This window comes from Onychomys torridus, chromosome 4, assembly GCF_903995425.1.
Source record: "Onychomys torridus chromosome 4, mOncTor1.1, whole genome shotgun sequence".
NCBI lineage: Eukaryota > Metazoa > Chordata > Mammalia > Rodentia > Cricetidae > Onychomys > Onychomys torridus.
In genome coordinates this window covers 18,780,910-18,807,860 of record NC_050446.1, presented here as the reverse complement: position 1 = coordinate 18,807,860, position 26,951 = coordinate 18,780,910, and the positions used below count along the sequence as shown (strand labels likewise).

Genomic DNA, 26,951 nt, shown 5'->3' with positions numbered 1-26,951 from the left:
ACCCCCCCCCAGCCCCTACCCTCCATTCCCCTCTCCTCCAGGCCCAAGACACCCCTGGGGATGCATTTAAACCTGGTGGGCTCAGTATAGGCAGGTGCTGTCCCCTCCTTCCAGGCTGAGCATGTGTCCCTGTGTAAGCCCAAGGTTTCAAACAGCCAGCTCATGCACTAAGGACAGGTCCCAGTCCCACAGACTGGGTGCCTCCCAAACAGATCAAGCTATTCAATTGTCTCACTTATTCAGAAGGCCTGATCTAGCTGGGGTCTCCACAGCCATTGGTTCATAATTCATGTGCTTCCATTCAATTGGCTATTTGTCCCTGTGATTTTTGCAATCTTGGATTCAACAATTCACACTCTTGCAGTCCCTCCTCTTTCTCCAAAGTTGGACACCTGGAGCTCCACCTGGGGCCTGGCTGAGGATCTCTGCATCCACTTCCATCAGTTATTGGATGAGAGTTCCAAGACAACTGTTAGGGTGTTTAGTCATCTGATCACCAGACTAGGTCAGATCAGGCTTTCTCTCGACCATTGCCAGCAGTCTACAGAGGATATATCATTGTGGATTTCTGGGGACCTCTCTAGTACTCTGCCTATTCCTGTTCTCATATGGTCTTCATTTATCATGGTCTGTTATTCCTTTTTCTCCCTTTCTGTTCTTGATCCAGCTGGGATCTCCTGCTCCTCTAAGCTTTCTTTCACTCAAATCTTGGCATGGATATTTTATGTGGTCTTTCTTGAGTGTTAATCTCATTGTGTAAAGGAATGCTTTACATAACTGTGTATTCCAACAGCCCTGGTCAAACCACCTTCCACATCCAATTCCAGAAGTATATTCTTTCCTTGATTTGGTCATCTATCTGTCTATTCTGGATGTTTTGGTATGTTCTTTCTACCCCTTTTGATCTTCAGTAATTCTTCAAATAGACTATTCTGGGATTTAACCATTGGCCAAGTAGCCCAATAAGAAGTGTGTGTAGCTAAGGGAGGCATAAAAACATTTCTACAATATATTCTTCAGCACAAATCAAGTCTTAGATTTTGTTGAGAAAAATGAATCATCTTGCATTCCTGATAGTTCAAGCTAGGTGCAAATCCCCTATCAGATATATATCTCTATACCCCGAAACACACACTCATATTTTGGAGGCTGAGGTCTTCCCAATTTGGGATTTTGAATCACATACATGTCTTGCCTGAGCATTTTAATATCTCTGAAGCTGCAGAATACCAACCATTAGTGCTTCAGCTTGCTGCACAGCATTGTCTTCCCCCCATTGCAGAGGACAAAGGCATCTTTGTAATCTGTCCAATTTGGCTCTCTCATTTAGTCTTAACTACCTGTTAGCAGCTGTCAGGTTTTCTTTATCCCTGCTGTAGAGTACAGCACTAATGCCACAGTCATGTTGCTTTTATAGGAATTATTTCTTTTTTATTTCTAAATGTACACCACACTCAGTAGAATGTTTTCCCTTCAACAAGGTCAAATCACTTAGAATAAGATCCTTAGCAAATGAATTTGATGTGTTTGGTATGCTCTTGGCATCATAAACCATCACTTACTATATTATTTGCTTCCTATAGTTTGGCAGCAAGCAAACCAGGGACCTCATTTAATATTCAATTTTTTCAGGACATTCAAACCATCTTATGTGCTAGTTTGGTCTTTTGAGAGTCAACTATTATTAGGTGTAGAAGAATTTACTAAGCAAAATCCCATAGGAGCAAATGTGTGGCATCACCACACTAAGGTTCAGATCTGATCTATTTGAAAGGTGGAGCAAAAGGAGACAATTCAACTAGGAAACATCTTAAGCTTTGATATAGTTTCAATAAAATTTTACCCAAACTGAGAAGAGCCCAGCCTGTCAATTGTACAACCTAAACTTAAGGATCTTGGAGTGATTTACTTGGTCCTTGACTTTCATTGCTTAACTAGAGGAGCTCTAGACCATCTAGGGAAGATGCTTATCCTAGCTGTCATGGCTGTTGATGCTCTTCTAACTCCTCCTCTTCTCTGTCAAGTTCTCATAAACAGTGGGAAATGCACACTAAGTTTTTGCTAAGCTTAGTTATGTCGAATCATTCCCCTTTCTAGACCCTTATAACAATTCCTGAATGTTTTCCTAAAAGGTATTTTCTTTTTTTAATCTTTATTTGTCCCTCGAGAATTCTGTACAATGGGTTTTGACTATATGTGCCTCCCTCCAACTCTTTTGTTTCTTCATCTATCTAGTTCAGTTTGTGTTGTCTGTGTATTCATAGATATGAGTGACCTTCGACTTGAGTGTTGTTGGCCTACCAGTGGTAGCACTCCTAAGGGAAACTGACTTCGCCCAACATCAATCAGTTGCCAACAGCTACACTCTTCATGATTGGGTTTGGTCTGGTTTGAGTTTGTTTGGAGCTTATGCATGCTATCATTGCTGCTGTGCATTGTATGGAAAAATGTTCTTTTCTGTGCAAAAGACATTGTTCCTTACAGTCATCTCTCAACTATGGAGTTTATAGTCTTTCTGCATCTTGTTTCAAAATGATCACTGAGCCTTTGGAAGAGAGGGTAAAGTATAGATGTTCAATTGAGGGCTGACTATTCAGCAATCTCTTATTCTCTGCATCTTGGCCAAGGGTAGATCTCTGTGTTAATAACCATCTACTAGAAGTTTTTCTGATGAATATTGAGAAATAAACAAATCTATAAGTATAACAATAAGTCACTAGGAGCCAGCTTAGTACTATGTCCATTTAGTATTATAATAGTTGTGGGTTCTCACCTAGCCCTTGTGATCTGTCTGATGATAGTTTCTTGTGGCCCAACAGTGCTGCCAGGTATGAGTTACTTACTACTGCAGAGGCTTCATTGCACACACACACACACACACACACACACACACACATATATATATATATATATATATATATATGTATATGTATATGTATATGTATGTATGTATATATGTATATGCATATGTATATGATATGTGCATATACATGTATATATACTATATATACTTACAAAGAAACATATATAAAACAGTTAAAATGCAGTTACCCTATACTATAATAGGAAAACAATATCCCTACTCAACACCATAGACTAACAAAAAAAACTATCATCACGGATTAGTTACCTGTTTTGGAGTTGTTGGCCAATGATATTCCATACACCACCACCATTAAAGAATACTGTCGATGCTATTGGTTACACACTAGAACTTGACAGGACTCTATTGCTGAAGACACCACATACTTGAGAACATAAAGATATTAAGTTGGTACTGACTTATAGGAATCATCCATACTGTTTAGTGCTAGAATTTGCTATGCATGCCACTGGAGGATGTAAACAATAGTAGTCTTACCCAGCTGTGAATGCTATGGGCTACAATAACACTGGCCTGGCAAGACATGCCCCACTGGTGCAGTAGTGGCATGGACATCATGGGAACAGCTACCCCCTTTCTATTTGACTGTTCTTTTTAACTTATAATTATCCTCGTGTGTTTTTAAATTCCTTCTCTACATTTGTTTTCCTAGCAAGTGGAATTCAAGTGTGATTTATATTCTTTTCTACAATGCTAAAAATGTTCCCCTCAAATGAGCAATTGCTTAAAAGGATTTAATTTCCATTGATTTGTTATACTCAATTGGTACTAAACTTCTGTACTAGGTATTGTGGTTTATCCTCTTATGGGTTGTCCTCTATTTTGTGATTACCTGGACATTAGATAAATGTAGTCTTAGGATGTCTGTTCACAAGGCACTTATTTCAGAATAAGATTAGATTATCCCACTAAAAATTCGCACACAGAATTTTGTAAGAATTTGCTCTATTTTATAAAATTATTTTGCCTTGGCTTATAATTATCTACGGTATAGTCCTTAAATAGTAAGGACATCTTTCATTCAATTTTGGTAAACAGGTAAAAAGATATAAAATAATCCATCATGTTATCAAATTTTCTTTTTGTCCTACCCAGTTAATACCTAGTCTCATAACATTGAATTGTCTGATTTTTAAGAACATTAGTTTTTCTTTTTTCATAATTTAATAAAAGTTGGAATTATACAATACATGTTCTTTCATCTGACTTTTTTACCTTGGAATAATGCTTGTGACTTACATTATGCTGCATGTTTTGGTAACTTAAACTTTCTAGTGTTGAGTGACCACAGTTTGGTGTATCAGACTGTTTCGCCATCTTCCATTGTTGTCTATTTTCCTTCTTTTTTATTTTCTAGTTTTAGCTGTTACAAATAACCCTGAAATTTCTAATAAACAAAGCTCTCATTATGTGACTTTATGACTTTATCATTAGCCTTTACAAGTTTGATAATTTGGAGGCAATACACATGCATACTCACAAACTAAGGCATGCATTTCAGATTGCAGGGAGCCTTCCTATGATATGCTGTGTTCAGGAAAATGTTCTTGGTAGCATGTTTCCTTCAGCTGAAATCTGAGGTTGTTGGCAGGTCTGCTCAGCCATGTGTTAATTTCCTGAAGCACCAGACCTTTATTTTGTAGACTCCTCTCCAACTAGTATTGCTACTACCTTTCTTTTAAGATCTAAGTGCCTTGCAGCTCTATAGGTTATACGGGAGGAAAGGATGTGCACACAGGCTGACACAGAGAATTCTTGCACCTCTACTTTCGTAATTGAAAACATTTCAAATTAGATGCTTCAGAATAAAACTTTGTCCTTCATCTACCCTTCTTAAGGCATTTATGGTATAAACTTAAAGTACTTCATTTGTATTCATTGTGTTTCTTAAAGAATTTTGTTTTTTAAGTCTCCAGAGAGATGCATGTTTTTAAATCTTCCAAATTTAGAAAAACAACTATAACTTACTTTATCTCATTTACTTGATACTGCCAACCGTTATGGGGATATTTTGATATGATTTTTTTCCATTTTATCCTAATTAATTTTCTCATGCCTTATAATCTTTAATTTCTCATCAGCACAACTATGGTCTACAGAGATGAAATATATCCTTTGACTGAGATGCTTTGAAACTTAGCATTTTAGGAGCCCTGTTCTTTATTATGATGAGACAAAAATATGATTAATTCTCATTTATATCTTGCAGATCCTAACTCATATGAACACTTTATTTTCTTTAAATTGCTTTCTTTTCTTTTTCTACTTCATTTTTCTACCTCTAGAATGGAAAGTCTGCTTCTAATAGAGTATAGTTCAAGTTAAATATTTGCTAAATAATTGGGTTATCTGGATTTCCTGCACGAACAGGATGGTGAATGCCTTTCAAGTAAATAACATTATATATAATACAAACACGTAAATAAATAAATGTTATAAACAGTAAAGTTTCTACATCTTTTTTGGCATGGTTGTTAAAGGGAGACTTCTTTTCCATCTAGGGTAGTATTTTAACACTTTGACCATAGAAACTTTTGACCATAAGAATAGAGAAAAAGAGAAGGAAAGACAGTTCATGAATCTTTCATGTGCCTTTCATCATTTTCATTTCATGACCAAATTTTCTCATTTATTTCAAGCATAGCATATTAGGATATCCTATGATCTCATGCAAATAGGCTAAATAATATGGACAAAATACATTAAGTATCCTTTTGTCTATGATTGCTACATTTTTATGAATTTTGGAATTTGAAAATTTGCTTTGCTTTTTGCGCATGAGTTATGCAGAGTCATATTGTGCTCACTAAACAAAGATTGCATAAATAATTAAATCCATTATAAAATGAAATTATTATCATAGCCTACTACCTGATATTAATAGTGATCATAAGAAGAAATATGTGTAGTTTTCCAAAAACCTCCCAGCTCTATTGCAAATAGGTAATCAGCTAAAACATTACTATGTAATGTAATTGTTTATATGTTCATCAGATGTTTTATATTATTCTCTAGAGAATATTCTACATGTAACTATCAATAATATATTTAATTCTATCTATGAAACTTAACTGAATATTAGTGTTTATTCAATCATTATGGAAAGCTAAAAATAAATATAAATCTGTAATGAATGAAAACTGAATCTACTCCACTAGAGAGGAAGGTGCCAGCTCTCTAAAAGTAAACTACAAAATAATCTATATTAACACCACAGACATTAATATAAATCACTATGTAAGCAACAGCAAGTACATGACATAGATCGAGGAAGTCTAGAAGCTTCCTGAGGGAGCATTTATTTCTGAATACTAATTAATAATTTTAGGTCCCTGTGGGTTTCAGGTCAATTTGGTCTATATAATAAAGAGCAGGATAACCTGGACTACAGTTTGAGGTACTGTCTTAAGAAAAAAAATGTACTGGAAGTTCTTGAGAGATATCTAATTTGTAAATATGTATGCAGTGCAAATGGGGACCTGAGACTAAACACACAGGACCAACATGAAAGCCACAGGTATATCAAGAAACTGAACATTCCTACAAAGAGAAGTTACATGATGATAAAATAATCCTCAAACTTCATAGACGAGCTAGCTTGGAAGGCACAGCAGAAAATCAACAAAAGAACCTGTCTCAAACAAAGCTGAAGGAAAGCTACCACACCCAGAGTCTTCTGACCTCCATGTACATAATGTCATACATGCCTTTACATTTATAATTATGTATGAATATATATGTGTGTTCATTTTATATATATAATCAAATAAAAGGGGATGGGAGGTGGCTCAGTGAAAAGAGTGTTTGCTGCACAAGCAGGAAGTCCTGGGGACAAATTCCCAGCACCTATGTTAAAAAGTCAGGGAGGCCACATACATCTACAAGTCAAGTGTCAGGCCTGACGGGTGATAAAAAGCCAGACAGGCCATGTACACCTTACACTCCAATGTTAGGGCTAGGGGGTAGAGTCAGGAAGATTTCTCTGATTTTCTGGAAACCAGCCTAGCTCTAGGTTCAGTGGTAGACTCTTGTCTCAAAATAATAAGGCAGAGCATAATGGAGCAGGATGCCCACCTGACATCTTCCTCTAGATTCTAAGAACATGCATATCTACAATCCACATAAATATACAAGAAAACCCAAATTAATAATGATGTATGATAATGATGATGATAATAGCTTTTCTATGTAAAGAAATATGGAATAAATAGCAGAAAGAGTAGTCTTCTGGTGGGAATGGTGCATTATCTGTACAGACTGAGATGAGCTTCAAACATGGTGATGCCATCAAAACTGAGCCTGTGACAGGAAGTATGTGAGGCAAAAACAGAGAAGTGCATAGGGTCTAACACAGTTTTCTCTCTTTTGTTCTTTCATTTTTATATATTTTTGTGATTTTAATACAATTACATAATTTTTCCTTTCCTGGTCACCCCCCTTAACATTTTTTATATACCCACCTAGTCTTGTTATCAAATTTATGACCTTTTTTTTTTCTTTAATTATTGTTACATACATACATAGTACACACACACACACACACACACACACACACACACACACACATATATATATATATATATATATATATACATATACATACGTAAATATGTAAATAAATCCTACTTAGTCTATATGTTACTTGCATGTGTAGTTTCAGGCCTGACCACTTGTTAATGGATAAGTAATTGATGTGCTCATCCCTGGGGTTAATTTCTCCTGTTCTGTCCTCAGTGTTGCTTAGTTGCCTATGGTTCTTTATCTACAGTTTAGGACCTGTGAGCCTCCCCTGGTCCACATTACTGTGTCTATTGATGTCATCAATCTTTAGGTCTTATTTAGGCAACTATGTTGGCAAGACTTCATGGCTGTAATTTCTCTGACATTTCTAGGAGACAAAATCTCACAGCAAAATGTAAGACTAGCTTTTCTAAGAGGGAAACATCTCTGGGAACTGAATAAAACACATGAAAATTTCAACTCTTGTATTTAAGATTTTTGTAGATTACAAATATATATATAAATATATAAGTATTTTTCTTTGTTTTTGAGATTATGCATGCATATGTCATTTATCTGAAAATATATAATATATTGAAACAGTTATTGAGGATAAGGATACAAACCATCTAACTCAACACAGCTTCTGCTCTTGACCATAAGTCACTGGCCTAATAGAGGGCCTGGTCTTCATCCTAAGGTGATATAGAACCCAAGAAATAAAGAAAACTAAGGAAAAGGTTTGTCATGTGGTTTCTATTGCTGTGGTATACAATACCAGGACTTCTAAAAGCAGCGTGGGTTTGGGAATGCAGGGTTCATTTGATTTACAGATTATGGTCCATCCTCAGGAGAAGCCAAGGTGGGAACTCAGGGTGGGACTAGAGAATGGAGCTGAAGCAGAGACCACAGAGGCATGCTGCTTGTTGGACTTGCTCAGCCTGTTTTCTTATTGCATGCAGGCCCACCGATTCAGAGTTGGTAGTACCCTAGCTGGCTAGGTCTTTCCACATCAATCACCAATCAAGAATATGCCATACAGATTTGCCCACAGGCTAATCTGATAGGGGCATTTTCTCAACTAATGTTCCTTTTTCCCATATTGGCTTGAGACAATTTGACTTAAAAAAAAAAAATAAGCAGGATGGGATCTTATTTGAATTTTAACTATTTAACTATGTCAGCTGTGAGCGAATGACATTGAGAAAAGCAGAATAACAAAACGAGATTGTTTTTTGTTTTTTCTTTTTTGGTGTTTATTACAATCTTTCAAAATTTAATTAATAATGATTGAAGGAACACAGTGGTTTTGTGGATTATTTTGAACATATCTAAAGGAATTAAAGCACTCAGGACTTGGTGATTGATGAAACGCCATAGTTAGGTGAATAACAATGCAGAAACACTCAAAGGTCATCCATAGGTCACTAGTTCTGGCTGTAGGGAGCCTGCTTCTCCCACCAACTCAGCAAGAACAGGTAACTGAATAGAATTGGGAAAAGCCCAGGCAGATTTGTCTTTTGACATGTTGAATGTGAACCTTTTTTTTTTTTTTTAAATGACAGAATGAGGATATGCTTGATCATTTATTTATAAGACTTTTCTATGTATATGGTTCAAAACATTCTACTGGCTTCTAATTAGTTAACTATGAAAAATTCATGGAGCATCCCTTCTGGGTACTAACAAAGGGATGGGAAACAGCTGCAGATTACTATAAAATGACATGATATGTATATGGCTGACAATAACTCTAAAAGATTGCTAATTTTCTGAGAAGACTGAATATTTGTTGCTCATTTTTTTTGTATTTTCTACAATATACATAGTTGTCTATATAAATACCAATTTGTACTGCTTTAAAAATTTAACATGAATATGCCCAAGAATAAAATAATTTTGTGATTAAAGTACAGGCATAACACATTTTCATACTGTGAGTTGATTAAAATGCATTTGTTATTGTGTGTATGTGTATGTGTATGCCTATGCCAAGGTGTGTGAGGAAGTCAAAGGTCACTTTTGTGGAATTGGCTCCCTTCTTCTACTTTTATGTGGGTTCCAGGGATCGAACTCAGGTCTTTTGGTTTATAAGGCAAGTAGCTTGCCTACTGAACCATCTCACTGGCCCCTGTAGTGGGTTATATACTTGTCTGAAATGTGGTGACAGTAAAGTCAAATTAGAAAATTACCATACTGGTCTGGTGCTGTAGCTCTGGTGGAACAGTTGGCTAATATGTCCTAGCTTTGAATTTCCAATTCCACAGAATAGAAAAGAAAAAAATTACAATACAGAATCTGTGTGTGTGTGTGTGTGTGTGTGTGTGTGTGTGTGTGTGTATCACATACAAATGTTATACTTATCTTTATTTAATTTTATTGTAACAATGTCTCAGGATGTGGCTCCACAAATCTTGAATTTGTGATCCTCCTATATCACTCTGCTGAGTTTGAGGAATACAGACAGGCCATGATGAGGGAGATGAGATGTGAGAAAAACAATTCTTATTGACTCTTTAGTGGTATTAATAAGAAGTATTGGTTTGGTTTTAAATCTTCTTATGTATCCCAGGCTTGAACTAGTAATTCTCATGCCTTTGTCTCCTGAATGCTTGGGTACAGTCTGGCTATTAAGAACTTTTACTTATTAAAAAATGGAAAGGGTCTTACATGGAAAATTTCATGTTATTTTTGCAGCAAATTTTCTGTGAGCATCATAATTCTTAACAGGATAACTTTTATTTTTTAAGAATATGAGATCTCAATTGACAACCCAGTGAGTGTTAACTTTTGTTATGGAAATTCATACATAGTGGAAGTAATAGATGCTCAACTATGTTTAAGAATTATTTTTCCTTTGGAAGAGGTTAAGAATAAATTCTTTTTTAGCAACAAAATTTCAAAATGTGTATTTTACATTTTTACTTAAAAATCATTAAATGTATATTTAGTTATTTTATAAATCTTTACAATGAATATGCTGGTTAGTGTTTTGTCAACTTGACACAAACCAGAGGCTATCTGGCATGATGAAATTTAATGGAAAACACCTCCATCAGAATGGCCTGTAGGAAGTCTGTGGGGCATTTTCTTGATTAGTGATGTATTTGAAAGGACCCCGCCCACTGAGCATGGTGCTACCCATTGCAGGTAGTCCTGGGTGGTAAAAAACGCTGGCTGAGCAAGCTAATAAGTAGTTTTCCTCTCTAGTTTCTGCTTCAGTTCCCGACTCCAGGTTCCTACCTTGAGTTCCTGACTTGGCTTCTGTGAATGACAGGCTGTGATCAGGAAATATAAGCCAAATAAACCCTGTCTTCCTCAATTTACTTTTGACTACTCTGTTTTATAGCAGCAAGAGAAAGCAAATCAGGACACTGTGCTCTGATCATATTCATGCACACATGCAATTTTACTTGTACTTTGTATTTTATATATAGTAGTGGACATATTATTATTCTTGATGTGTGCTCAATATTAAGTGTTTTAATACTTAAAACCCACTTATTTTGTGGGTTTGGGAGAGATGCCACAGCATGTGTGTAGGGATCAGAAGACAACTTTTAGAAGTCATTTTCTCTTTACAACATGTTGGTCCGAGAGATATAACTCAGTTCATCAAGCTTGATGGGTGACAAGTTCCTTGATCCAATGAGCCATATTACAAGCCCTAAAGGCTTTAACCAAGACCAACTTATTTCATCCTCAATTTGTTCTTCCAAATTTACATAACAGAGAATGATTAAGTGGCTTGACCATGATACAGTAGACAGTACTTAAAACATTAGAATTTAGCCGGGCCGTGGTGGTGCACACCTGTAATCTCAGCACTCAGGAGGCAGAGGCAGGTGGATCTCTGTGAGTTAGAGGCCAGCCTGGTCTACAAAGCGAATTCCAGGATAGCCTCCAAAGCTACAGAGAAACCCTGTCTTGAAAAACAAAAACAACAACAAAACAAAACAAAAAACACATTAGAATTTTCTGATATCAAAAGGTCAGCCCTAAGAACATACATACAAGTAATGTTGTGTAGGCTGTGTAGGTTGTATTTATATATATATATATATATATATATATATCAACAGTTAATAAAGGAAATGGATATGAAATGAAATGAATATGAAAGATGGCAAGGAAGGGTAATATTGGTGGAGTTGGAGGGAGGAAAAGAAAGGGAATAAATTATGTAATTATATTATAATGTCAAAAATAAAAGAAGTGATTAAAAACATATGAGAACTCACTACCTTGTTTAGTCTTTTGTTCTTACCGATTAACTCCTTGATTAAGGATTGTTTTTTCCACTTGGAGTGATGATACAAAACATTCAGACATATTTGCTAAGAAAATTATTATTTAAATTTATAGTGTATTAATGATATCTGTCTGATTCAGGAACTATAGTTATCACATAACAGCCCAATGGTTAAGAAATAAGATTTCTGATGTTTTCCTATAGAAAAAGGGGAGGTCTCAGTTTTATGGAAAGGACTGATTCTTTCTTTGGAGTTTCTGATAGGTATTAAATGCTATCTCAGTTTGACATCTTCCTGTTGGAATGCTGCACTGGAACACATTAAAGTGATTTCTGCTTGGAGTGGCTTTTGTTTCATTTCTGAATTGAAGAAGGGGAGTGGTAGACAGATGCTTGTGTTCTCAAGAGCTCCCTGAATGTTGAAGGAGTCACATGGCATCTGTGAACTGACTTCATGCATGCAGAAACAGTAAAAAGATAGTGGAAACCCAAATCAATGGTGACTTCAGAAGATAGGAAACACTTCCTTCCTTCCTTTGAGAGGAAATGTTAAGCTTTTTGTATTAAATACTTTTAATGCGAATTCTATAATGAACACAAAAACCAGGCAGGCTTATGTTTCCTTTGTGATAAACTAATAAACTGGAAGAGAAGGTGTCCTATCTGAGTTTTTACTGCAACGTACATTAATGAGATGGAGATATCTAAAACCTCTGAAGTCTGCAGACTTTATTTACTCACAATGATGGAGTACTTAGTGATTTGTTGCTGTTAGATAATTGCCCATTAGTGTTTTTTATTGATTTGCCTTTCGCAAGATGAAAGAAACAAATGGAATTTGTTAGTAGTTTTTTATTGAATCCCTTTGTATAAGGAATATTAAGAACCTGGGTCTTTATTAAATTAAGAACCCATGCTTGATGTGATGCTTTTTAGAAGTTCATAAGAATATGAAGTACAATTTCACTCCTACCTGAGCCCAGGCATTGGGTATCTTGTGGCTTGGCTGTAAAAAGAGGTGGGTGCCCATCATGTTGACTCTGAAACCATTGCATTTTATGCACTGGCTCTTCATCACCTCTAGGTTTTAGTGAACTGCTCTTCTCTTCTAAAGCAGTTGCTGCTCAGTCTTCAAAAATCAGCCCAAAGGAAACCTTCCTTGGCTAGTGAAGTGATGCTCTTTGCTTCATAAGTCTTCCATACTTTTGTCTGTTCCAGCTGTCTCACTGCAGGCCATGATGAGTGGCATTGCCAATGACAGGTGAGAGTGTAGAGAAACATCAGCACTCAGAGCAGGAAGGCACAGCATAGCTTAATCTGAGAACTTGGAGGGGGTCTTCTAGTGACAACCTTCAAAAGAATTTGACCACAAAAGATGGTCCTTTTCTATCAACTTTGTTTCATTGTGAAATACTTCCCATGTGGTAGTTGTAGTAGTTTTACTAAACTTTTCTTGTTTGTTGCATAACTTACTACCAAAACAAATGCATTTCACTTAACCTATATTTATTCATTTATGTATTAAGAAATTATTCAATGTGTCTATTGGATTAATATCTTAATGTTATGATATATATATATTCATACACATGGAGGAAATTTTAAAGGTTGAAGAACATGAATATAAAACCAGAATTTTAACTTTTTTTGTATTGTCTAAGATTTTCATGCTAACTTTTATCATTTTTCTCAAATCTGTATTTACTCAGCCTATTTTCTTATTTAGCTCGGGCCCACTTGCCTGAGGATGACCTTGCTTTCTGTTGCCTGAGACCTCATCCATCAATTAGCAATCAGGAAAACTCACAGACATGGCCATGGGCAGCATAAGCAGGTCTGCAACTAAGATTCCTTCTTCCAAGGAGACACTAGGTTTTGTCAAGTTGACAGCTACTGCTCACTCCCATAGTGTGTTTGCTAGTAGTGTCTAACCTGCGCAGTAATTTTGGATAAAGGAGTTAGAATCTTGGAGGTGTGGCTGTGTCATTGCTCTGATAAATTCCCTGACAATTAATTCTGAGAACTTTCAAATCACACAAAAGCAGCTTAGGTACTGAAGTGGAAATAAGGTATCTTTGGTGGGAATGGGTAAACAGAAAGAAGAAGCAATATTAAGCAGAGGTGGGAGAGAGAAGAGGGAGGAGCCAGAGTTATGGTGTTTCAATTAGGCTCTACAGGACAGAACCACTGAGAATCTTGTGGAGGGTGTGATAGATCATCTCATGGAATAAAAATCCAGAGCCTTATTTTTTTAACTTTCATGTTTTAATAAACCTACCTGTCCCATTCATCCATGAATTCTATTTGAGTGTGTATTTCATGTTTATGTGAATTATTCTGTGTGTGTCAGATTAGTAGTAATGTCCAAATTGATTAAAGCCAAGAAGATGATTTCAAGGTTGGAAATGGGATAGAACAGAAACAAAAGATTAAGCCAAGAATCATAATAATTGGAAAATATATAAATGGCATAAGAAAGTTTTCTATCTTAAAACTATGTAGAAAATGTGATTTTGAAAGTGTAGGAGATGGGGGCTTGTGCTAGAAATGACTGTCTTATCTGTCAATGTCATAAAAAGAGAAACAGGCTGCAAACTGTTACCTTAGATAAGCCAGAAGAATTAATGAATTCTAGGGCCTTAAGGCAGTCTTCATAAATGTGGCAACAATTATATTTCTTAGCTTGTCTCTTAAGGTCACTGGTAATAAATGACAAGACAAATTATTGAAAATGTGCATATTTCTGACTACAAAAGTGAAGTTATCTGGTACAAGGTCATCTGAAGGTGTTAGAAAAATAATTAAAGCCTGACTGAAAGTCCATGGCTAGAGGACAAAAGGCCAGTGGATATTATACTTTTTCTGATCTCAATAATCAAAATGTATCTACCAGGTTCTGTGAAGCTTGAGTTTCCTTGAGCTTATCTTAACTCCATTGGCAATGAACTGCTAAAACATGTAACAAATCAAAACTGGTCAAAATCCAACAACAAAAATAAAAATAATTCGTAATAAATTTCTTCATAAATAAAAATTATATTAACTGCCTTAGATAAAAATTCTTGTGGAAATAAAATCTGAAATTTATCAAGAAACTGAACATACTTACAACTTTTCCCAAGTTTGCATGCACTTTGGGAACTCACACTGTGGAATCATTGTAGAAACATGAGAAAGAAAAGAAACCACAGACAGAAACTGAGGAATTGGGTTTATAAATTCAGCTAAACAAAATGGTGGATTTCAATGCTTATGCATAGAGATGCCCTTAAATAATTCTTTTAGCTTCATATCTAGATCATGTTTCTTAAAGAGATATGCAAAAATTTCTAAGAAATTATCATTGGAACCCATTACAAAAGAATAGCACTATATAAAGAATTTGTAAAAAATTCCTTAGTTAATAACTTGGGAAAACTGATACTCTTGATGTCAAATAGATTTTGAAATTCCGTGATTTCCTCTGTCAAATTAGTACATTGGGAACTATGTGCAGGAATCTATTCTAATTGTCATACATATGAAACAAACTAGAATCATCCCAAAAGGATGTTTTTGGTAATTTTAGCATTTATTTATTTATTATTTGGGGAGGGTGGGCAAGAACATATAATACAGGGATCACATGGAGGTCAGAGGACAACACCGGGGGTCCATTCTCTCCTACCATATGAGGTCCTGGGGTCAAACTTAAGTCACCAGGGTTGGTGGAAAGTGCTTTTACCTGTTGAGCCATCCTGCCTGCTCTGGGAGGAATTTTAAGACAGAAATGGTTTTTCTCAGTTGATTCAAGACAGCAAAGAAACATGGGAATAGTCTGCATATTGGATTAATGAATAGGATGAACACCATAACAGAAAAGATAAACTCCTATTTTACATGAACCCTGGAGCAAAAGAATTCCAAGCAAATGGAACTAGGAAGCAAGCAGGTGCCATTATTCAAACATCTGCAAAAGATGTTAAACAACAATAAGAAAATGTAAAGAAAAAAATCAGTATATACTGATTAATACAACAATTAATCACCAGGAAACAAAATTTTAAACATATACACACTGAACATGGGTGTAATATTTTTTATAAAATGAATAAATATAAAAATATTTAGATATAAAATCATAGACTGATTCCAATACAATAGTGGTGAATGATTTCAATACCTTATGCTCACCAGGCAAGTTATGATCTGGACAAGAAATAAACAGAGAAACATATGAAATAAATGACATGTTAGATCAAATGGAATAAAAGACACTTAGAGAACATTCTACTCAAACACTGCATAATAAGCACTCTTCTTGGCAGCCAAGGCACCATATGAAAGGACACAAAGCAAGTTTTAAGGAATACAGAAAAATTGAAACCATGGCTTGTATTCTATCTGATCATAGGGGAGTGAAAATAAAATCAATAACAAGACAACAAATGCACAGATTCATAGAAATTTAGTAGCACATTGTTAAATGATGAAGAGTTATCAAAAAGATCAAAAAGATATATAAATATTACAAGAGCTAAACAAAAATGAAAACACAAAATCCTAAGAGATACAATAAAAATAGTCCCAAGATAGAAGTGTATAGCTACAATCGACTGCATTATATATATAATGCCAATCATGGCTATGTGTGCTTTGGCCTGACTACCCTGGAGACTGAGGCCACATCATTTGATGGCTACTGACCTAGGAATCAAATAAGCTGAAGAGAAGGGACATTCAACACCTGCTTTGCCAAGACACCAAGTTCCATCATTACTTATTTATGATTATTTTCCTTAATGCAGTCCAAATTCAAGTCTCCATAAATAAACCAGTCAGTCTTCTCTGTAGTCCCAACTTTATCTACTCCTATTCATTGTAGTATTTAAAGTTTTACCTAGAGCAGTAAGTGAAGGAAATAACAGAGAACAAAATAGAAGTCAAAATATCCTTATTTGCAGATGATACACTACACATAAAAGACCCTAAAGACATCACTAGAAAGTCCCCAATTCTGACAAACATTTTCAGCAACAAAACTAATTTATATATATGAATCAAAAGGTCTTTTCAATAATTATAACAAAATATTGTGAAAAGAAAGCAGAGAGTGAGCCATTTATACTTTCCTCAAAAAATACCTTTCAATAAATATAACCAAGAAATTGAAAGATTTTATAGTGAAAATTTCTAAATAGTGAAGAAAAAAAAAGAAACTAGGAGATGGAAAGACCTACCATGTACATGGTATGCTCGTAATCAAATGTCCTTATGAAACACATCACCATGTTCAATGAGCAAAAAGCTGAAGTAATGCACCTTAGTTTAATAGTACCACATGTAAATTCATTTTTTTTTGCCACTTATGTCAGAAGAAATACTATCATTTCTGGTTACTAACTGTTGAATCAGTTCTTAGGAAGACGAGATTCTGTAAAATGTCTTGTCTGTTCAGTACCTTAACAGGCCCTCATGATTGAATAAGCCATGTATAAAAGAGATGGTGGAGAAAATAGCCAATATAGTTTCTACATTTTTAATTATGAGAGACTTGGAGATAACACAGGAATGCATTGAAATTAGCCTTATTGATTAATAGTATCTACCTGTGTCATTTCACAGAATTGACTGTTGTGTTTAATCCAAGACATGAACGGAAATATTATTGCAAGTCTTCATAATAGACTTTAATTGAGCTAAACTTCCATCATCAAAATAGGAAAATAATTTGTGGCCTTACAAAATCTTATAAAAGTAAAATATAAGCAACAGAAAGAATAAAAATAGCAGTTGTATCCAGTCACTATGAACTGGAGAAATGAACTCAGGAGTCTGAATTGCATTTTATTACTTAAAGGAAAATTGTTTTAAATATTTGTTGAACTAGAGTTAAAGTATTTTCTATACAATAGAAAAGGGAAATATTACTTACTTAAGATCCAAAAGAAGTCCATGGCTTTTGGCAGCCACTTGAGTGATGCTCACATCAGTACTTTCTGTATTCAAACTCATATATAGTCTTAAGATACATGTACATGTATCAGTGTATATAAAAATCACTAAGACACAGTAAAATGAAATGAACAATTTGCCTCAGATAGATCATCACTGATATGTTACAAATGCAACTCATCATATTTTACCACTAGCTAGAATAAAGACACAGAAAACTTACAAATTTGTAGTATCATTGATTAACAAGTTTTATTTAATGTCAACATTTAAGATCCATAATCAAATTTAATAAGTTGACATTTAATAGGATAGTCAGATGTTTTTAAGAGAAATGTAGCTTAATTTCACTGTTAGAAGATTCTGGGAAAAGCCATATATGCTGTCTATTGTCACTCCAGAAAACTGACCTAGTTAAAAACAAAAAACAAAAAATGAAATTATAGCACAATTTTAAAAAAGGTCTTTATCACAGCTAAACTTATGCTTTAGTTTTGGATACTACATTCCACTTATGTTCAATTGAAAAAGACATTAACATTACAAGATCAATCTTACATTCTTAGTGGGATATAAATATGGATGCATATATTTATATATTCGGGAAAGGGGAATATAGAGATGAAGTCCTTCAAGAATTCTCCAAATACTGACATAGAAATCATCAGAAAAAAGATGTTGGGTTCTTCCTTATTTTTAAATCTCCATCAAGTGAATTGATGGCTATTTCATTAGGAGACAAAAAGTGATTCCTCATTGCATTGTATTTTGTGTATTTTCACACATTTTTCTTAGTATTAAGAAATTTTCTATTCATTTTACATACCAACCACAGATCCCACCCTCCTCCTTCTTCCCTTCCCCCAGCCTTCCTCCCCAAAACTTCCCCCATTCCCACCTCCTCCAAGTCAAGGTCTCCCATGGAGAGTCAGCAGAGCCTGGTACATTCAGTTGAGGCAGGTTCAAGCCCCTCCCCCCCTGCATCAAGGCTGCACAAGGTCTCACACCTTAGGCACTAGGATTCAAAAAAGCCCCCTCATGCACCAGGGACTGAGCCTGATCCCCCTGCCTGGGGGCCTCCCAAATATATTTTATTCTACAGAAAATCATGTACATTTGTGCCAGGAAACTTGATACTAAAACATAGGAAGTAGAGTATTTAAACGAGATAGTGAATAAATATATGTTGATGTGTATTAAGAAAATAGATACTTAAGGATTAAAAGACTTTAAGAGACAAACATTTTTTCCTTAGTCCTTCAGTTCTGAAATACTCAATAAATTTTTCTTTCCAATTAAAAATGTTTAATTTCTTTCATTGTCAATTATTACTATGACAATATATAACTTTATGTACTTTGTGTATATGGGTGTTTTATCTACATGTACATTTGCCCTCCTGAAGAGGACTTTAGATCTCATGAACAACAATTATAGATGGTTATGAGCCAACGTGTGAGTGCTGGGAATTGAACTCCGGATCTCTCTAAGAGCAGCAACTGCTCTGAACTGCTGAGCCATTCCTGTAGGCTAGAAATACATAACTTTTATTCTGAGCTTAATTACAATTCACTATAGCTGTCTACTAGTCTCTCTACATGTTAATCCATGAGAGGTTTCCAGAGAAATATACTGTAAAATTGTATCAGTAGGAAAGCCACTGAAATTATTAGTACCCTCAAGTATACATTTTTTCTTTTTATATTAGTTGTTTCATACTATTAACAAATCAAACTAAAGAAAAGTTTTTATTTATTTATTATTTGTTATTTGTTATTTTTTTTCCAAGACAGGATATCTCTGTGTAGCACTGGATGTCCTGGAACTTTCTCCGTAAAGCAGGCTGGCCTCAAACTCTAAGATCTACCTGGGGCTCACAACCAAAAACATAGGAAAATCTATTTTTTAAATTTTATTCTACTAAATAAATTCTATGATTTTAGGGATATTACTTGTGTTTTTCCAGTATTATATACTTATATTTGTAATAAATCTTAGCATGGGCTATCTGTCAATAACTATTGAATGAAGGTGAAATTAATGTTTAAGAACTGCATAATTTAAGATTAGTTTGATGACAAGGTAAAGGCAGTATGTTATTCACATTCTTCATTTCCTTCTATAAACAGTTTGTGTCTTCAGAGTTTATAAAAATTATCATGATTCAATTTAACACATACTATTAAAATAGTTTATATAATCAATATTTTACAGATATTTACAGATATCACAGATAAGCACAGGAAGATGATATCTTCTCAAGGTATCATCAGGTTGCTGATATGCTCAACACTGAAAGAAACCAAGATTCTTCTGATTGTTCAGTAATGGATCTAGCAAAACTGACTTTGGGTTCACTGTTATAGATATCCTCATATGTATATTGTGTTTGTGCACATGTGATTTTTAAGGCAAAACTAATTAATACAGTCCTTACCATAAAACATATTGTATTTCTTTCTTTTTTTTTTTTTTAAGCTGGGGATCGAACCCAGGCAAGTGCTCTACCACTGAGCTAAATCCCCAACCCCTCACTGTATTTATAAGAGGTACAAATACAATTTTCAGTTCAGTTACATAATGGGTACATGTGTACAATGAATGGTAGTACATGTAGGAAGGAGTGCTTTATGGTTACACAGAATGTACATCTTCACAGCTTGCAAAGCCTGTGAATAGTAATACACTGTGAAGATTGTGATTTTTCTTCTTTAAGTTCCTGCTTAGTGGATGTCTGTATAGCTTAAATTACTCATCTTACATTCTTATATATTGTTCACCATTTCTCTTTGTGTTTCTTAAACACATATATAAACTCCCTTATGTCTGATATATGTGTGATCTCTCTACCAGTTTTTATACAGTGTATTGTATTCACTCTTAGATTCACCCAGTGTTTACGGTGTGATTAGTGCATGCTGGGCATTGTCCTCGCTTCTGGGAACAAAGCAGAAATAATACAAAATTCTGAACATTAAAGAAATATTGCAGTGTAAGCCACGATAGACATAAACAAGTCAATGAAAGTGTTATTTATGTGCAAACATTGTAACAAGTTTTATGGAAAGTACATGTCATGAAATAGCATGAATAACCACTCATTAACACTTACAGACCAGAAAATGATCAATAAATGTCTTTAATATTAATAGGTGTTATACAGAAGAAAAAAATCCATGGGAGAGATAGAACATGGCAAAAAAATTTTTTTTTTTCTCAAGACAGGGATTCTCTGTGTAGCTTTGTGCCTTTCCTGGGACTCACTTGGTAGCCCAGGCTGGCCTCAAACTCACAGAGAGCTGCCACCTGGCTCTGCCTCCCAAGTGCTGGGATTAAAGGCATGCGCCACCACCGCCCGGCTTTTTTTTTTTTTTTGCCAGAGCTGAGGATCCAACCCAGGACCTTGTGCTTGCTAGGCAAACGCTCTACCACTGAGCTAAACCCCAAACCCCACAAAAATATTTTTATAGCATAGTCAAGAAGGTTTTAATAAGAGGGGGATATTTGAGTTCAAAACAGATCTGTGGAAAGAACATTCTAGCAAAAGAAATTTCCAGACTTAAAAGAAAAGTAATAATAAAAATCTGAAACTGGAGAGGAATTAGTTTGCCTCCAGAGCAGAAAAGTCTGTGTTACTAGAGATGATTGACAAGGGAGAAGAGTGGAAAGATATCAGGGTGAAGAGGTACAGAGGCCTTGGGTGGTTCATGAAGGTCATGGTAAAGAACTCAGTTTTCACTATGTATAGATGGAACATGGGAGCTGTGAAGGAAATGAGGCAAGCTCAGTCTTACTTGCTTTTCAAACTTGTGCAACTATATTGAAAAAGGCTTCTCCAAGGGAAAGTTCAGGAGCCAAAGTGAAAGCCTGTTAGGAGTTGCTGGAGATGCCAGGTAAGAGATAGGGGCTTTGGCTTTCAGTGTAGATGGGAATTGGATGTTAATGAATGAGGGTTATATTTTGAAAGAAAAATAAAAAGAACAACGATTTAAATGAATTGGATTAAATATAAGTGTATTTGGAAAGTAACTGAATGTAGAACAGGAGAAAAGGTGAACAAAGACAACCCTAAGGCCTGAGGTAATGCTCATCATCAGCATGGAAGGTTCTTTCATGGAGACTTTAGGAAGTCTTGTGTATATCAACTGTCTTAGTTAAATGCAATACAGAAACCAAGTAGATGGTTTTGAATTGTGGACCTGATCTTTCACGGAGCTTAATACTTGAAGCAAAACATTGAATTCATTATACATCACTTAATATTTTACAAAATAAAGTAATTCTTATTTTCTTGTCAAGTCCCTGTTTCAAAATGTATAAACCGATAGGCAGATTAGAGAAGTGTGTGCTTTCCTAATAGCTATGTGTATACAGTGCCTTCTGCTTGGCTTCAAAGCATCATATCTCTGACATAACTGTTGTTGAGGGTAGTACTATTTGCTATCACTCCTTGCTTAGGGGTGGAAATTTAGGATATATTTCATTTGATATGGAAACTTAACACTTACTTAAAGATGCTTTAGTATATTAATTGTTTCGTCTTTATTTCCATAGTGTGTCAGTGTGCCAGAGGTAAAATATATTGGTCTTAAATGATTTGTTCTTCAAATGGCTGCATTGGCCATAGTACAAAACATTAGCAGGTGGTAAATTTATTATTTAATGATTTATCCCCAATGTCTTTCTAGAAGCTTTGTAGAAAATCATTGACCTGTAATTGCTACCCTTCATGAATATACATATATGTATTATATTTCACTTATAATCTTTTAGACACATTTTTCATTCAATATTCAAAAGGCACAGTTATTTAAGGACTGAATATCATGGAGCAATTCTTCAAGTATTCTGAATTATGTTTGTACAATAAGCATTTGAGAAGCACAAGGGAACTCTTTCCATTTGAGATGCTATTTAGGACCTCAGAAGGTTTAACTGGTGATGAGCGTCTTTTCAGTTTTTACATATAGTGAGTGACTTATTTTTAAAATACCCTTGCTAGAACTGAAAGAATTTCACATGCCTGTCTGTTGTCTCCACACTTTGAGACTTTCTTGAGTTGATTATCTCCAGTACTATCCATCGTTCATTCAGGTGGCTCACAACCAAGTAGAAAAAGAACAAAAACTAGAAGAAAAATACATGGTTTGGAATAAACACCCTAATTTCATGGAAATAAAAACTTATTGAGCCAAAACAAATAGAACAATGCTGAAAACATAATATAACTTTTTCATGAGTGCACCTTTAAAATTTAAATGCTGAAACCTAGTTTCTTTTATTTTATAGTTCCTTTACTACTATTCATATTAGTAAATAATCATAAAGAATGCTGAGAATCCACTGTTTTCTGTCCAGGATGATCCTGCAACACTGATTCCAATGGGATCCTAATACATGTACTGATACATTTAATAGTGAGTGTGCTTGTGTTTTTTTGTGTGTGTGTTTAATCAATAGAAAATGACACCATCTATTGGACAGATATGGGACTTAATAAAATCAGCAGAGCTAAAAGAGACCAGACTTGGAAAGAAGACATTGTTACCAATGGCTTGGGGAGAGTGGAAGGAATAGCGATTGACTGGATTGCTGGTAAAATCTATGGCTTAGTCTTGTTTTTATTCCACAGTTTTTGTTGTTGTTGTTTTCTTTTTATAGGGGGTTCATTCTTCTTTAAAATATTTCTGGTTTTTGTTTCTAACATTTTAAAATTTCTTTCTAGCCAAGGGGGTAAATACTTTCTTTTGCATTAGGTTCAACTTTTCTACTGCCTTTGGATAAGTGTTTTTATGTAGATGTAGAATGTGAATTGTTAAGTTTGCTCAGTTCTCCAGAGAGTTCCACATGGTAAACAAAGTATAAGAAGTTTTCTTTTGCTTAAAGTCAGTATAAAGTTAAAATACTTACTCTGAACAGTTGGGAGAAGTTTCAACTTCTTTTAAACATGTCAATAGATACTACTTAGTTTAAACCATCAAAATATGAGATTGGAATTTGAAGTCTCCATGAATTAGTTTAATTATAGCTGTTTTGTAAATATACAATCAAAGAAAGTAAACATGCTCTTAGTTATGTGAAGACTCAGAAACTTAATTGCAAGAATAATTAAAAAACAATTCTATGATTCCTAACTTGGTTGTGGGCATTTCTGTTTTTCTCCTAGGCAACATATATTGGACAGATCACGGATTCAATTTAATTGAAGTTGCAAGACTCAATGGCTCTTTCCGTTATGTAATTATCTCCCAAGGCCTGGATCAACCAAGATCTATAGCTGTACACCCAGAAAAAGGGTAATTTTAAGGTTTACAAATATTTTCTGGGTTTGAACTGTATTTTCTTAAGTTATAGTAGAAAAATTAGGCAATCACATCATTGTAACTATAATATCTACAACATTATAATAGTTTTAGCTTAGAAAGTTTATTTTAATTTTGCAAGTACTTGTTGGGAAAATTCATAATTATCATGACCTTTAAAATTGATTTTGAAACTACTGAACATTATATTCCACATAATGTATTTTGGTCAACCCCATGCCTTATTCACTCTTTTATCCCACATCCATTCCTAGTGAGTGACCTTTCTTCCCAGCTAGACCTGCTCCTACTTTCAAAGTTTTTACTTAAGTTTTGATAGTCAATAATTTGAAATAGAGTTGATTGAATGTACATACTAGAGGATCATTTATTGGATCATGTGCAGCTTACCAGTTGCTATACCACTGGAAAAAAAAGTGAGTAACACACCCCAACAGCCATTAACTGCCAAGAGCTAGACAGGAGAGGTGGGGCCTAATGATACTGTTCCTTATCCATAATAAGATGTTCATAGGTCCATCTTGTACAGCTCATTTGCAGTAAACCACTTCTGTGTGTTCATGGCATGTAGGCAGAGTGGTCTACATCTTCATACTTAGATGAGTCAAAATGGGCAAACAAAAGATTAAATATTGACATATTTAATATTAAAATATTTAGTTTACCCACCTAGGGCTTAGATAATGTCCTATTCTAAGAAATCTGTCCCAGATGTCAGAATGAACTTAGTTCTTTAAGTAGGAAAGCTTCTGACTTGTCAGGTTAAAAGAGACATTTTTTTCTAGACACAAAAAATAGTTTCCTTGATTGGTCTATAGCTCTGGTCCTTCTAACTCATTTTTCTTTAGAATTATTTCTATTTATTGTTCTATTTTTCTTTTGTTATAATGTATTAATTATACACATCAGTGTATCATAATGACATTTTCACACATGCACATAAGGCATTTTGATTATCTTACCCCCTATGATTCTCCTTTAACCTCTTCTCATTCCTGATGACCCCTTTCCTCTTTCCAATTAGTACTCATTCTGCTATGATATCTCCTGAGGGTGTTTACCAATGAGTTTCATTAGGCGTACTTACAGGAATCAGAATCAAGGGTTATTTACTAGCACATGAACATCTTACCAGAAGCTAGTCTACTGAAGAAACTCTGTCTCTGTCTCTTTTTCTCTTTGTCTCTTTCTCTTTAACCAAATGCTTGTCTATACCTACTCAGAAGGAGTGGGGTAGTGTCTCTTAAACTGCAGCCCCCTTAACAAGCATAAACTAACTAAAAATCCTCTGGAACTTGATGTGGGGAACCTTCTGATTACCTTTCCACCTCTGTGATGGAAAGCTGATGGACACACTTTAGAACAGATCTTGTGTAGATAATCAGTGCTGCTGAAAGTTCAAGATTGTGCAACAGCTGTGACATACCAAAGACAGTAAACTACAATGCCACCCTCTCTTTATTTGGCTCTTGCATTCTTTCTGCTTTACCTTCAAAATGTTCCATGAACCTTGGGAAGTGCTATAGTTGTTCCAATTAGGGCCAAGCTTTATGTCATTTACTCTCGGCACTTTCTCCATTTATGAGTTTCTGTAATAATGTGATAACCACCACTCATCAAATTGAAAAACAAAAACAAAGAAACATTTATGACCAAAGTATGACAAAGTTTATTACTAATGTATGGACATAATCATAAATATTTATGAGGCAATTTGAAAGGCACATAATGTCCATTTACTAAAACAAAGTCAGGAGCTTCCCCACTAAGGACTATATCCTCTTCAGCTTTTGACCAAGTTTACAGTACCAGAAATGAATTCCTGTCTCTGAAGGGGGCTTCAAAAACAATCAGAAAATGGCTGTTTATCCTCCAAAGAGTCAAATTACTAATGCACCAATGGGCACATCATGCCTGGCAGGTCATTTTTGTAGCATAAAGAGTTCAGAGCTGAACATGACTGTGATGACATTTCTGTTCCAGCAGCCTGTGCAGCATCTTCTAAAACTGTGAACACTATCCTTCAGGGAGGAATCTTCTAGCTCCATTCTAGCTTGGTTTCTCTATGTCATGCAATCAACACGTATTGTATTTTCAGAAACAACATCTAACCATTTAGTTCTAGTATGTATAGGCACTATAAATCTGGTCAAAAGCTGGAGAGGGTATAGTCCTTAATGGGGAAGCTCCTGACTTTGTTTTGGTAAATGGACATGATGTGCCTTTCAAATTGCCTTCTAAATATTTGTGATTATACCTATACGTTACTAACCAAGAGTAGTAAAAATAGCCTGTATTGCTTTGGGGATCACAGGAATCTTCTGGGCTGGTACTTTCATTTAATAATGCTACAGTTTCTGGGAGAGGTATTATCTATCCATTCAAGAAAAATCTATTCAACATTTTTTTATTTTTAATTTTAATAAGTTTACAAAGTGGTTGTTGTAAGTGTAACGTTTGCACCTGCCCTTGCTTCTGTTGACCCTCCTTTCTCCTTTTATTCCTTGATCCCTCACTCTGTGTCTCCACTGTAATTTTTCCAACTTCAATATTTTACATCTATTTTTCTCCTCTCATGGGCCTCTTCATAGTTTTTTTTTTTTTTTTGCTTCTGTACATTCTCCCACATGAATACAGACATAAAAATTAGAAATTAGGATCCACATATGAGAAAGAACATGTGTTTGTGTTTCTGAATCTGGCTTATATCACTTAATATATTGCCCAGTTCTGAAATTTTTATAATTTCATTTTCCTTTACAGATGAAGAAATGCCAATTGTTTAGATACGCCACATTTTGGCTATCTGTTCATCCATTGATGGGCATCTAGGTTGATTTGTCTGCTTTCAGTAAACCATGAATGTATAAGAATCTCTGTCGTAAGACCTGGAGTACTTAGCTTTTGTGCCCATGAATAGCATAGTTGAGTTATCTGGTAGATCTAGTGCTCTGAGACGCATCTGCACTGATTTTCACAGTGGCTACACCACTTTAAACTCTCACCAACAGTGAATAAGCACTTCCCTTTCCCCACACCCTCACCAGCATTTGTTGTC

General features: G+C 35.0%; 1 protein-coding gene and 1 pseudogene across 7 annotated transcripts in view; one reads left to right on the top strand and one right to left on the bottom strand.

Annotated features, from left to right (window-relative positions):
* Lrp1b (LDL receptor related protein 1B) overlaps positions 1 to 26,951 on the top strand; it is a 1,919,409-nt gene that overhangs the window by 1,375,893 nt on the left and 516,565 nt on the right. For all 7 annotated transcript variants that reach the window (XM_036183000.1, XM_036183003.1, XM_036182999.1 and 4 more), the window contains 2 exons: positions 23,031 to 23,165; positions 23,737 to 23,866. In XM_036183000.1, the coding sequence (XP_036038893.1) occupies positions 23,031 to 23,165; positions 23,737 to 23,866 (265 nt within the window). The remainder of the gene's footprint in view (positions 1 to 23,030; positions 23,166 to 23,736; positions 23,867 to 26,951) is intronic.
* Positions 20,586 to 20,697, bottom strand: LOC118583318 (annotated as a pseudogene).